Consider the following 13,886-nt stretch of genomic DNA (forward strand, 5'->3'; position numbering starts at 1 on the left):
ACACGCCCAGTTGTACTTTTGCAAGCCTCATTTTTAATAAATACAAAAATGGTCATAACTTGGCCAAAAATGCTCGTTTTTTAAAAATAAAAACGTTACTGTAATCTACATTGCAGCGCCGATCTGCTGCAATAGCAGATAGGAGTTGCAAAATCTGGTGACAGAGCCTCTTTAACTCAATGACTAAAGGATTTGGAGTTCTGAACTGGAAAGACAGAGCTTTGACCCCTATAAATGTATAATAAATAATTAATTAGCATAGAACGTTGGAATTAAAATGGTGGCCATTCACTTTAAATCTAAAACTTTTCCCAGTGCATATATTTAGTAGCCACACATGTTGGAGTCTCCAACGCAGATGTTAACAGGCCCCAAGTCTTTCCTTTACACTTTTGCTTCCTTTGTTGCCCATTAGCTACAACAAAAACATTGAAAACTGCACCAAACTGTCCTCTGTGAGTCTAACAGTCATGTAAGCTTGATCCTTCTCTGCATAGACATACTGTAAAACATATTGTCTTGCCACCCAGGTGTAGCTTGACTTTCTGGGAATTGTTTGGACTAGGCTATTAGATACACTAACTAACATTTGCTGAAACTGGCGATTTTTACGACAGTAAAAAAAGTAGTTGGAGTGTTTTGCGTTAAATTTGTAAAAAGGCACACATCTCCCAATAAATTTGGTGCATTTTTACCTCCCAAAATGTGTGCCATTTCTACCAATTCTAACTAATAAATCTAGACTGATACGGTCATATATGCCGGGGCTAGGCAGACCAAGATTAGCTGTCATCGTGAAAAATACAAGAGTGCTATGTAAAACTAAATAAATACCATTATTTTCAGACGATTGGCAGCACAGAGTAAAAAATACTAAAAAAGTATAAAAATATCCAACCTTAGCCGATTATGGTTCGATTCATACAACTAATGCAAGTTGCATACTCTTCCGTTTCCTAGTTATATACTCCAAACACGTCATTATGAAGTTTATGGTGTGACATGTATATTTCTGATGTAGGTCATTTGCCTTCTGCTAAAACGTTTTATGCTTCATCCGAATGTCTGTTATTGTGACATTTAAACTAAAAAATAGATGAGTAAGAATCTGAAAACCTTTTTACTGTATATACACACTAAAAAATCAGAAACTCTAAAAAGGCAAAGACGATTTGTGTAAATATGGTGGAAAAAAATGTTACTTGATTACTTACCCCGAAAGTACCCTGGCCATTAAAGGAATATATTATAGCATCAGATACCCCTCAATATCCGGGAGGCCATCAGCAGACACAGAGGGGAATTTATGAACACTTGTGTTTCAGACCCCAGTCTTAATCTAAAGATCTCTGGAGTAAGATGCACACGACTCTTAATAAATTAGGCGCATCTCTGGACATCTGTGTGCCAGAATGTCAAATTTAGATGTAGATGTGCGCTGTAATTTACATCAGTTTCTGGCATAACTTATAATAAATTTGTTGAGCCGTGAAAGGCCATGCCCCTTCCACTAAGCCCGAACCATTTTTCTGTAACATGTCACAAGTGGAACAAATGCCTCAAAAGCCGAAATTTTTGGGCAAATTGCGACTTTTGAGGCATTTGCGACCTTTCTGTGGAAAAAATGTACATAGAAAAAATAATAAATTCCCCCCACAGTCTTTTTTTTTTACAAGAGGAAGAATAGAATGACCAATATTATCCTAACCGACTCATAGGGTCACTAGGTAATGATGGAGAATTTAATATTCCTAACATTGCCAATACTTTTTGTTTCACCACTTTAGCTCAGAAAGAGCAATTCTGATAACAAAAGGTGGAATAGAGGATTCCTGTATATATGCGAATATCCATTATGGAAGCCTAAGTTAACCTTTGGCTCAAGAAATGTGAACCCAGGGCTAGAACTAGTGGTAGATTGAGTAATCAGCTGCTTAGGGCGCCATTGAGAGTAAGAGGGGCAATTTAAATAGAGGCAGAGAAAAAAAATCTGTCTCTTTCTACCTTCACAAATATATCTTTGCAAAGACAAGACACAAAAGTATATACATATAGAATTGTTAAATGCACAGACATACCATGTACGCGCAGTATAACCTAGTGTGCATTTTACTATGTGAATAAGGGACAACAGCTGTCAGCAGAACGATCGCCATTCGGCAGCCCTAATGCTGAAAATGGGGTGGGGGAGTGGAGAGGGGGGCGCAATGTAAAACTCCTGCTCCGCCTATGCTTTAATGAGACACTCCAGATTTTTTTTTTTATTGTGGCCCCTGTTTGTAACGTACACCGGGAAAAAGGTAGGGCAGGCAATCCTATTGCCAGACGCTTTGTGGCAGAAACATCCTGGCCGCGATTATGTCACGTGACCACGCTGTGACCGGCTAATTCCTACAGCGTCTGCTGTGTGGACCGGAAACCACTTTCAAAATACATTCCTATGAGACGCTCCATGTGAGTCTCATGGGAATGCATAGTTAAAGTGACTTCCGGTCCACACAGCAGACACTGTAGGAATCGGCCGGTCACAGCGCGGTCACGTGACATAATTGCTGGAGTGTCTTTAAATGGTAAAACTAACAGAGCTAACATACAAATGGATGATTTTTCTCTATCAAATCTGGAAAAGATCCTGAAAACCCCCCCCCCCCCCAGTCATCCTATTGTTTCCAGTAACTTTGAATAAACAGACAGCTTTTTGCTTATGAGAGAGAGAGAGAGAGAGAGAGAGAGAGAGAGAGAGAGAAAAAAAAAAAAAAACTAATTTTATTATGAAACCAATGCACACAGGTTAAAAACATTTAAATAACGAAAAAGCTGAATGTCTGTAATAGAATACAAGACAGCACCACTGCCAGAACATAAGCGTCTCCAATAAGACGAGATAAAGAAGTCAAGTTACAAAATTACTAATCCCAAACTGCCTTTTGTTCAAGAAATCATGTGCACCTCAACATACGAGACCACTCAACTATAAACCAGACTGACAAGAATACACAACCTGGAAAGCCATATATACATGTAGATATAAATGTAGATCTATGTCCACTGTATAGTCAGAAGTACCTCATACAATAAGAAAGTGGACAGTGTGAAAGGTTGGTGGTCAAAAAGAGTAAATCTAATACGGCACAAACACTGAATAAGCTGTGGTGTAAAAGCCTGCCCCGCGCTTATTGCTGCCTCCAAGTGCAGATTCCTCAGGGGAAAGTAGTGTCAATTATCACCTATTGACATGTAGTATGCAAAAATAGAAAGCTCTCCTGGGTATGAAGGTGAAAAACCAAGGGTAGTTCACTTTAATCCATAAGCGACGTTTCGGCAGGTGCAACTGTCTTTCTCAAGTGCACCCATCCCTTTCTTTTTTTACATGGTGCTACTCTGGACTTTCTTTTACTACTCACAAGGTAGGTGATAATTTTCTGATCGCTGGGACCCCCACGCGTCGGGAGAATGGGGGTTCCCTAAACCTAGCCCCTTCTCAGTACTCAACCGCAGTGAGGAGGAGCTTGAATCATTCACTCATTCGCCCACTGCTCCATTTACTGTCTAAGAGAATGACAGAAAGGGTTTGTTCACACTGCCTATTTTCGGGCTGTAAACGCCCGAAAAACGGCCGAAACATCGGAAGCAGAACGCCTCCAAACATCTGCCCATTGATTTCAATGGGAAAAACGGCATTCTGTTCCGACGGGCCATTTTTTTATGCGGCGGTTATGAAAAACAGCCATGAAAAATAAATGCATGTCACTTCTTGGGACGTTTTTGGAGTGGTTTTTCATAGACTCTATTGAAAACCGCTCCAAAAACGGCCGTAAAAACCCAGCGAAAAACGCGAGTGGCTTAAAAAACTTCTGAAAATCAGGAGCTGTTTTCCCTTGAAAACAGCTCTGTATTTTCAGACGTTTTTGAGTTTGTGTGTGAAACATACCCAAACACTCAGCTGTTTCCATCATTCCAGCAGACTGATTGGAGCAGCAGTGCGCATGCTTTCCCACCACTCCATTCAATGCCCTTCTCTCAGCGATTAAGCAGTGAGGAGGAATGGGGATTCAGAACCCCCATTCTCACAATCAGTGGGGGACCCAGCATTGGGGCCCCCAGTGTTTAGAAAATGATCACCTATCCTGTGGATAGCTTATAATTTATGATTCTGAGAAAACCGCTTTAACCAACCTGGGGGCCCAGAGTTGGACGGCCTGACCTCCTTTTGTCAACGGCTTGTTAATCTAGAATTTTGCTTAGAGTAACTGCTTGTCCATTTCATGGCCACCAGCCATTAGTATGTATACCCTGTAAACCTTTGCTGGAATGGTCTCACTGTGATACTGGAGGTGGCTGTCTTATCTATATCAGTGGCTGCAACAAAATGTAGCATTGATATAGTGGGGAGCGCAGAGAAATTGACATGTACACATGGAAAATGGCTCCACCACTTTGCTTCGGAGAGCAGCTTTATTTATTTCCTGTTGATTTTAGAACGCCAACATATTTCTTTGTGATATACAGCGATTGTTATCATTCACTTCAGTCCTCAGTGAGACTTACAATCCAGTTGCCCTATCAATCATTCACATGCACAACATGACAAATTTCATAGGAAGCCAATTAACTAATCATATCAATAAGGGAGACTAGACATGGACCGCACATCCACTACATACTATGATCATTTGCGGCTAGGCAAAATTATTAAACATGAACAAGAGGTTCTTTGTAACATTTTTATCAAATTGTATGCAAGCCCACTTGCCACTTCACGGCGACCTCTTCAAAGTAGATCCCTACTCTATTGGCTGCAGCACCGCGTGGCGGTCACTGTCACTGCAGCACCGCTCCTGCAGAGGGAACAACCCAGAGGCCCAAAAGCACCCATGCCATAAGGCCAAGCCAAGCCTCCTTGGCTCTGGGCCACGTCCCCCCCACAAGTGCAGAACCACAGCAACAGACACCACCCCACAGTAGCACAACAAGTGAACAGATGGAAAAAGCTCACCTTACCATGCGCCCCCAGTGGACAACTGAGAGTACAAGCAGGAGAAATCATTTGGGCCAAAAGTGTGGAGTGCTGGTACCAAGTAAAACAAAATAAATGAGGGGGGAGTAGTGCTGCACATGTGGGGGGATGTGTCCCAGAGCCAAGGAGGCTTGGCACGGTCTGATAGCATGGGTGCTTTTGGACCACTGGGTTGTCCCTGTGCGGAGGCGGTGCTGCGGTGGCGGGGGCCGCCATGCGGTGCTGTAGCCGATAGAGTAGGGACCCACTTTAAAGAGGTCGCCGTGAAGTGGCAAGTGGGCTTATACAGTTTGATCAAAATGTTTACAAAGAACCTCATGTTCATGTTCCTAAATTATGCCTAGCGGCTCAGATCAACGTATATATTGTGGATGTGCGGTCCATGTCTAGTTTCTCACAATGTTGCAATTAACCAATCAGTTGTTTTTTTTTGAGTAGTGAATATTTGGCTTTTCCAGAAGATTCGAAAACAATCCCTCATTCTGCCTTATAGCGAGGAGAATAATCTAGAGTCAAGGTGCCATCCTTCAGGTGTAGTCTTTGCAGTTAGGCTACCATGTCCTCCTCCTTTTGGACAAGAAGCCATTCAGCCTCCTGTTCCAGTCCCTGCTGTGCTGTGGCCCCCTGACCTAACTTCATCTCTCTTTTGCAGAAACATAATGCTGCCAACATGCTGTCGGGTACTTGAAAGAAGACTTCTGCGAGGAGGTTAGGAAACCTACAATCAAACTAGAGGTGTCAGATACGTTTTTTGCAGTAGTCTCTGCAGCTTGGTTCTCTGGCTTTGCCATAGAGGTGAATTTCTTTCTCTTCATCCCTAGAATGACCTAGTGGACCATGAACATTTCTTGACCATGTCCATAGTTACTGCTCCAAGTCTGGACAAAGAGTGAAAAATCTAGGGCGCTTGGAGTACTGTGTTAGCAGATAGCTGGAGGTATACTGTTTATGAGCCAAAAGCCAGAATTCCATTGAAGGGAGTACATAACCTTTTTACTCTCCACAAGTCACTAAATGGCAAACATTAGTTACTACCCTGTACACTTGAAGAGGTTGACTAACATATTGGATCTTCATGTTGCCAACTCCTACTGTATCTCATAGGACAAAATAAATACAATAATTAATCTCTGGCTAAAAATTTTAAATGATAATCAGTGGGCAAAATCTAAAAAAATAAAAACAACATGATGACAACAAAGTGACTACCATGGATATCTGATGCCCTAGTCCTTAGCCTTGGTGGCCCTTTTTTCTTACAGATAATTTTCCATGAAATTTAACAAAAAAGTCTCTCGTGTCTGTGGTCGCTGACCACGAACTCCTTCCATCCAGTCGACGCCCTTCACTCCAAAGATGTCTGCACATATGACCGTCCTGTTCCACAGTGACCACCAGGGTGCGCTCGCGAGCTCAGTCCACACTTAAAAAGCCAGAGCGCACACATGTGGGAGATTGAGCTGATTTCTCCCAGAGCACCCTGAGCTATAAGAAGGTCCCAGCCCCATCCTCCCATGCCTGAGCGTTGTTGTCGTATCCTAAGTTTGTCTTGCAAATGGTGTGTTTCCTGCTCCCAGTGTTCCCTGTTCCTTTAACCTGTATCCTGATATAGTGCCGTGCTGAGCTGTAGCCGTGCTGTGCTGTATACCACGCCTGTCCTGCTACTCCATGCCTGTCGTTTACCTGCTGCCTAGTCCCAGCCAAGCCTGCCTTGCTACTGTCCGAGCTGCCACAGGTACCCTATATGAACTATAGACTCTGACTTGCACCCTGTTGGCCAGCTGCCATACCGCCAAGGCGGTACAGTCCAGTGGGTCCATGAACCCTACCTGACACTTCCTGACCCATTTCTCTGCACCTTTTGCCCTGCCCAGGTGCCGTTTATGTGCCATTTGCTCCTTTACAAATTTTGAGTGCAGTATAGCAGATGGGGCTGGATCACACTTCTGCAACTGCCATTACTCTCACTGCCCATAATCCACTGTGGCTGCTTTGGGAACCTGAGCCAATGCTGAGAATCTGCCACTGCAAATGACATCAGATGGGGCAGATGGAAATTGTCGAAGTACGAGCAGAGAGCCTTGTGCACGCTGACATGGGCCAGATAAAATGATTAAATGAGTCTTTACTGAAAAGCATACAGGTTGACAGATTTTTCCTAAAAATGGACAGTAGATTATTTGTTTACCAGGGAAATTCCTATTGGCAACAAGGAAAACAGAGAGGAATAAAGTGGGTAAAAAGGCAGAACTTCTCAATATACTAAATTATGAAGTGATCAATCAATACATGAAGAATTTAATGGTGTAAAATAAATTTAAATGATAGTGACCCTTTAATTATTATTTAATTATTTGCCCTCATTTTTTTATTTTTTAAAGAGCGGACGATTAATTAAAGCGAAATTAAACTACTATTTTTTCTTTATATTTTGTGGGGCCCTAACCAGTAGGAACACTTTTTCTTTTCATATAAAACAAGGCTCTGTTAACTGTATGTGTTGGAGACATATAGTGAACATATTAAATAACATTTAACCTCTCACCAAACACTCAGTAGAAGTTAATTGTTTAAATAAGTATGTTATTTCCTTGTACAAAGTTAATATTTTAATGAGCTGCTAGTAATGTAATAAAAGTGTCTATGTTAATCCTTAGCAAAATGGAAGTATCTCATCCATTTTAATAAGTACCAGGAAAGTTAATTATGTCGGTTTAATTGTGGAAACATATACACTGTATATGCAAGAAATATGCAAATCATTACAGCACCATCATCATAATTAATGTAGAAGGACTGTTATATTAATTATAATGTACTTGACCAGGTTCTTTATTCAATTAAGCTAGGAAGCAGGAAGCGGATATTGTGCCAGTGAAAAACCAGCTGCTTGATTGGAATTAGAAAAAACATCCATAAGTGAATATCGCAATTACAGTTTAGACAAACGTGAGCCACTTACGGAATTAAAATATCATTAAATGCTTAAACAGCCACAACAAAGTTCAGGGGGTGAGGGGAAGCAGGAGAAAGTTTGGAAACCTGAATATAGGAAATTGTGTCATTATTGAAAACTCTCAGAATGTCAAATTTCTCAAAACTAGAGATAAATATGAAAACCCTCATGCTCAGGTCCATATCACTGTTCATGGGAAGGGACAGTATTATAGTAGCTATCAAGCCAATGGTTTAATAGTCTTTAACCCCTTAAGGATGTGGCCTAGTTTGGTAATGATGCAGTGATTTTTGTCACATTACCTTAATGAGGGCTTTTTTCAGGCTGAGTTCTATTTTGTTAATGGCACCATTTTCTTAAATTTTTTCCAATAATAAAATATTTTATATATGAATAAAAAGTTATATTTTTTTTACTTTATAGAAAAAACAAAAAACGAAATGTCATTTGACTTTGCTATACATTTTGTTTTAGTCCAATTATGGGACTTGACCTTGCTATCCTTGATCGCTCAGATAATGCACTGCAATACTTCTGCATTGCAGCATATTATACCTGTTCATGTTATACGGTCAGACAGCCAATTAGATCCTGCCTCTGGCTCTGAGACATGGGAGACCTGGGGGCCAATGTTTGGCCTCCGGTTGCCATGGCAACCCATCGACTCATCGGGGCGCTCATAGACTTACAGAGGAAGCCCCTCAGAATCATTTCACCTGGGGTGCCCATGTCCAACATTGCTCTTAATTTGACTCAGCATTGTTAACCGTTACGTTATTTTTAATGTCAAAAGTTGCTTCTTCGGTATTTCTCTTTCTAAACCCTCCACTAAAGATGAACACTGAGAAACATTTCCACTGATTGATCTAGAAGTGAATCAGAAAATAAATATACCACCCAAGTGGACCCTGTAATATGTTGCAGTCGTACTACGTGTACAGGGGATAGGGTGGATCAGGACACAGGTCGAAAACACTACAAAACACTGAAGATGTCTTGAGTTGGAAGAAGTAGGCCAAGAGAACTCCCAAGACCTCTGCATCATAAGATTCCAGGTAAATAGATTTCTGTGGATGGGACATCAAATCTAAACTCAATGTTGTTTTTTTTTCTATAGTTACGCTGTAAACAGGATTATAATAAGCCACCGGTATCCACTGCATTATGTTCCAAACCTGTATCTGGTTTATTTATGGCCGTCATGTCTTCTCTCAAATATGTGTTATTTATTAGGTTTTTACCTGATTTTGACCTCAGTGTTTTAGAAGGACATGGATGAAGTTTTCTTGAGGCATTTTCTGTATTGTTGTTCCAAACTACCATTTCCCCATCATAGCTACCTGCAAAAAAAATGTAAACTACAATAAACATTCTCATGACTTGCATGGCAAGGATCTCAGTCAATAAGGTCCTGATGTTAAACAGTGGATAACTTTGTATTTCAAGAATTCTAATCCAATGACACAATGGACATGCTGCAGAGACAGGTCTTACTCCAGTTTCAGTGCTGGGGGAATAAATCACAGATATTCTAAACGTAACACTATCCATTAACCCCCGGAGGAAACTACAATAAGAGGAGATAAGCGTGGGGTGCCACATGGAAGCCCAAAATACAGGGATGTACTGACATTGTTACATAGCAGGAAAGAGGGTTTATGCCAGTCCAGAGCGCTGTGTTCTGCCGCTACCAGTCCTGTTGCGTGTATTCTCTGATCTAGGACAAGGTTTGTGTTTACTAATGTGACGGCGGTCGTTTTAATTAACCTAATGATTACCCCATAGACAAGACAGGCGTTCATATATAATTGAAGGTATTTATAAAATAACTAAAATAACTCCTCCACCAAATGTTACAGTAGGCACTATGCATTCATGCAGGTAGCGGTCGCCTGACGTCCGCTAAACTCAGATTCATCTATCAGTCTGCCAGAAAGTGAGACGTGATTCATCACTCCAGGGAACATCTTTCCACTGCTCCAGACGTTCTCTACACCACTCCAGCCAACGCCTGGCATCGTGAATGGTGATCTTAGGCTTGTGTGCAGCTGCTTGACCATGGAAACTCATTTAATGAAGCTCACAGTTCTTGTACTCCTCCAGGGCCATTTTTTAACTCTGTAGTGAGCAGCGTAACAAAGAATAGAGAATTTATACGCACCACTCGCTTCAACATTTGGCTACTCTACTCTGTGAGTATGCGTGGTATACCGTTTCCTTGTCTATGGAGATTGCATGGCTATGTGCTGGGTCTTATGCAACGGGTGTGGTTGAAACAGCTGAACTCAATAATTCGGAGGGATGTCCACATAGTTTTTGCTGTATAGTGAAACTCAGAAGGTTTACCTGCATTTCTATGTAAAATCAGAGATAACATGTGAAATGTTACTTATAAAACAGCTCGCACATCCTCATGCAATATTCTGAGTTCCCAGTGTCCATAATTTGGTACATAACAACCAATTAGCTTTCTCTCATTACTAACAGGTTTTCTGCTGATAGATACTGTATGTGTTTAGTTTCTGCAGATACTGTATATGAAGCAACTGTCTTGCATGGAAAATAATGTATTCTTGTGTCTGCAAAAACCTAAGTGTTGTTCGCTTTCATTTAATTTCCTAGGTAATTATATGCTGAAAGTGCCAGGAAATATTTTACCTTGTGTCATATATAAACAAATTCATTAGGTAAAAGCTGTAATTTCACTGAACAGCAGAGATGCATGAACATTTCTGATTTAAAGAAAGATTTTGTTATTGAACTTTTTTCTTTTTACTTTCTAAACTTGAAAGTAATATCAGAAAAAAATAACTGTATTACTGATCATAGTTCGGTATCAGGTACTGGAGATTTGCCACACTTCTTGGGATTTTTTTTATATGAGATAGAAACCCATGGAGCATCAGGTTCAGAATGAGGGCTGCACTATTAATAATTTAGGGCATATTTGTGTATAGCACCCCCCAGGCTACACAAACAGGATCTATGGACTTGCTGGATAAGTTATTTACATATGTAGTAGGCTTAAAGGCTATGTAAACATTTGAAGCCTTTAGACTGACGGCTTCAATGACAGCGGGTAATGCTGTTATCGATCACATCTAAGTTATGAAGTTAGTTTTGATCGATAACAGCTGGACCACTTACACTGAAGCTTGCAGTCCTGCTAACCCGGCAGATTGAGGTTTCAGCACAACGTACAGCTTCTATGTATTCAGGATACATAGAAGCTGTATCTGAAAATGTAAAAAATAATGTTAATAAACAATAAATTACAAAGTTGCACAACACTCTAAAATACACTGTTTTAGTAAAAAAATATTAAAAAGTAAATGCTTCAAAGGTTTACATATCCTTTAGAGAAAAATCACACCTTTGGATGAATTCGTTAAATGGTCACCAAACTTTCAACAAACTTTGTATAAAATCAATAGTACAAGCAAATATAAGAAACTTAGTTTTTAATGCCTTGCTCTCCATTTATCAGGCTCCTTACCTCCCCCACCCCTTCTAACTGTTCACTCACTCGAAATTTACTGTTTTTTCCATCTCCATAAGTGGAGAGAACCATCATCAAACTGATGGATCAGGTAACAGCTGCCCATAGAAGTATATGGAGAGGGTGGGGCAGGAGCAGATGGAGAGACAGGCAGGGAGAGACACACGGAGGTGCTGCAGCAGCTTTTAAGTGCTCTATCTCACCCCGAAGCTGTATTGACAGCTACACTTCTCCCTGCTGCTGTGTGATGCCCAGATTGCTGCTACCCTTTTTATAATATATATATATATATATATATATATATATATATATATATATATATATATATAACATAGAGAAAGGAGAGCAAGATTCTCCTCTTCTGTGTGCAATGTATAGAAGACATGATAGCAGTTAGGCTCCACCCACTAGTTAAGAGAAAACTGAGAATTAGAGATAGAGTCTGTAACGGGGAAAACTGCTAAAAATTCCATATATAAATCATATAATGTTCAGGTATTGTGTTATTCCTTATTTACACACATTTGACCACTTATTCTGAAAAGTCATCTGAAAAGTTATGTTTCAAAGCCAACAGGAGCTTTATAGCAATTGACTTCACAAACTGCTGTTGTGTTAAAATACATTGCCCTGTTGTTCTACCATGTGTTACGAAGTCCCCCAAACAAAATGGGGGTCATTTTTACCCGTGACCAAACTTTGTGGTGGCAAGAAGGCTGCACATAAGATATCATCATGGTGCTGTACTCCTCCTTTCCATTCTGAAGGCTGAACAAGATATTGGGTTAAGGTGTTCAATCGGAAAACTGTAATTATCCTTTAAAAAGAAAAATGCGGTAAGAATGTATTCCTTATATGATCAAAATTAGTACAGAGGGAAACAAATGCACTGATGACTACTTTGTTTTCTTCATGTCACAGACAGTCGCAAGGAATACCTTAGGCCAGTGCCTGGTCCCCATCTCAACTGCATAGGTGATTCAATTAGTATATGGCTGGGTTCACATGACCTATTTTCAGACGTAAACGAGGCGTATTATGCCTCATTTTACGTCTGAAAATAGGGCTACAATATGTCGGCAAACATCTGCCCATTCATTTGAATGGGTTTGCCGACGTACTGTGCAGACGACCTGTAATTTACGCGTCGTTTGACAGCTGTCAAACGACGACGCGTAAATTGACTGCCTCGGCAAAGAAGTGCAGGACACTTCTTTGCAACGTAATTTGAGCCGTTCTTCATTGAAGTCAATGAAGAGCAGCTCAAGATTTACGAGCGTCACAGACGCCTCGCATAATGCGAGGAGGAGCTTTTACGTCTGAAACGAGGCAGCTGTTTTCTCCTGAAAACAGTCTGTCTTTTCAGACGTAAAAGACAGTTCACGTGTGCACATACCCTATCAGTTACTACCACAGCAGCTCTCCACTATAGAAGAGCACTCCATATCGCAGCCTATGACTGGGACTTTGTAGCCAGTGGGATATTGTGCTTAAAGAACTTGTCTAACCTTAAAGGCTATGTACACCTTTGAAATCGTGTTTGTTTGTTTTTTTAAATAAAAATGTGTATCAATATGATTGGTGCAACTTTCGAAATACTTCTTATTAAAAATTATTGTTATTTTTTTAGATCCACCTGTATTTGAGATCCACCTGTTATCGATCACATCTAAGTTACTAACTTTGATGTGATCGATAACTGCTCGATCCTGAGTGTCAGACACATGCAGAACCCGCTGTCACTGAATCCGTCAGTGGCGCTGACCTGACGGATACAGGTTTAAGTGCACGATACAGCTGCTCTGTATACAGGATACAAAGCAGCTGTATCTCGAAAAGTTAAATATTTTTTAATAAAAAGTTTTTAGAAATTTGCTCCAATCACAATGATACCCCTTTTTTTTTAAAAAAAAATGATTTCAAAGTTGTACATAGAATTATTATAAAATTAAGAGTTATACAGCTTTCGAATATACTTTGTGTTCCAATTTATTAGAATGAGAACATTCTTGTTTTGCATACAGAGGCTAAAAACCCATCTTGACAAGGTTTTACTTTCAAACAGCGAGCGTTTTAGTTGGTTTTTTTTTTGTTTTGTTTTTTACAATGTTTCAATGTAGGCAATTTCTTGTGAGCTAAACATAGCAGCAAACTTTTCTCTGTCAAGGACTTGTGACTGAGGGTATGTTCATACGATGAGAGGCATTTACGTGTGAAAAGACAGACTGTTTACAGCTGCCTCGTTTCACACGTAAATTCTCCTCGTAATTTACGAGGTGTCTGAGACGCTCGTAAATTTTGAGCTGTGCTTCATTGAGTTCAATGAAGAACAGCTCGAATTACGTGGCAAAGAAGTGCCCTGCACTTCTTTGCCGAGGCAGTCCATTTACGCGTCGTCGTTTGACAGCTGTCAA

At 40.4% G+C, this 13,886-nt stretch overlaps 1 protein-coding gene across 1 annotated transcript in view; it reads right to left on the reverse strand.

The window, feature by feature from the left end:
* The window catches only part of WDR49 (WD repeat domain 49), a 101,503-nt gene that overhangs the window by 26,913 nt on the left and 60,704 nt on the right, over positions 1 to 13,886 (reverse strand). The window contains exons 10-11 of the mRNA XM_075864031.1: positions 12,159 to 12,289; positions 9,215 to 9,313 (exon numbers count right to left, since the gene is read on the reverse strand). Coding sequence (XP_075720146.1) covers positions 9,215 to 9,313; positions 12,159 to 12,289 — 230 coding nt within the window. The remainder of the gene's footprint in view (positions 1 to 9,214; positions 9,314 to 12,158; positions 12,290 to 13,886) is intronic.

The sequence above is a fragment of the Rhinoderma darwinii genome, chromosome 4, assembly GCF_050947455.1.
Source record: "Rhinoderma darwinii isolate aRhiDar2 chromosome 4, aRhiDar2.hap1, whole genome shotgun sequence".
NCBI lineage: Eukaryota > Metazoa > Chordata > Amphibia > Anura > Rhinodermatidae > Rhinoderma > Rhinoderma darwinii.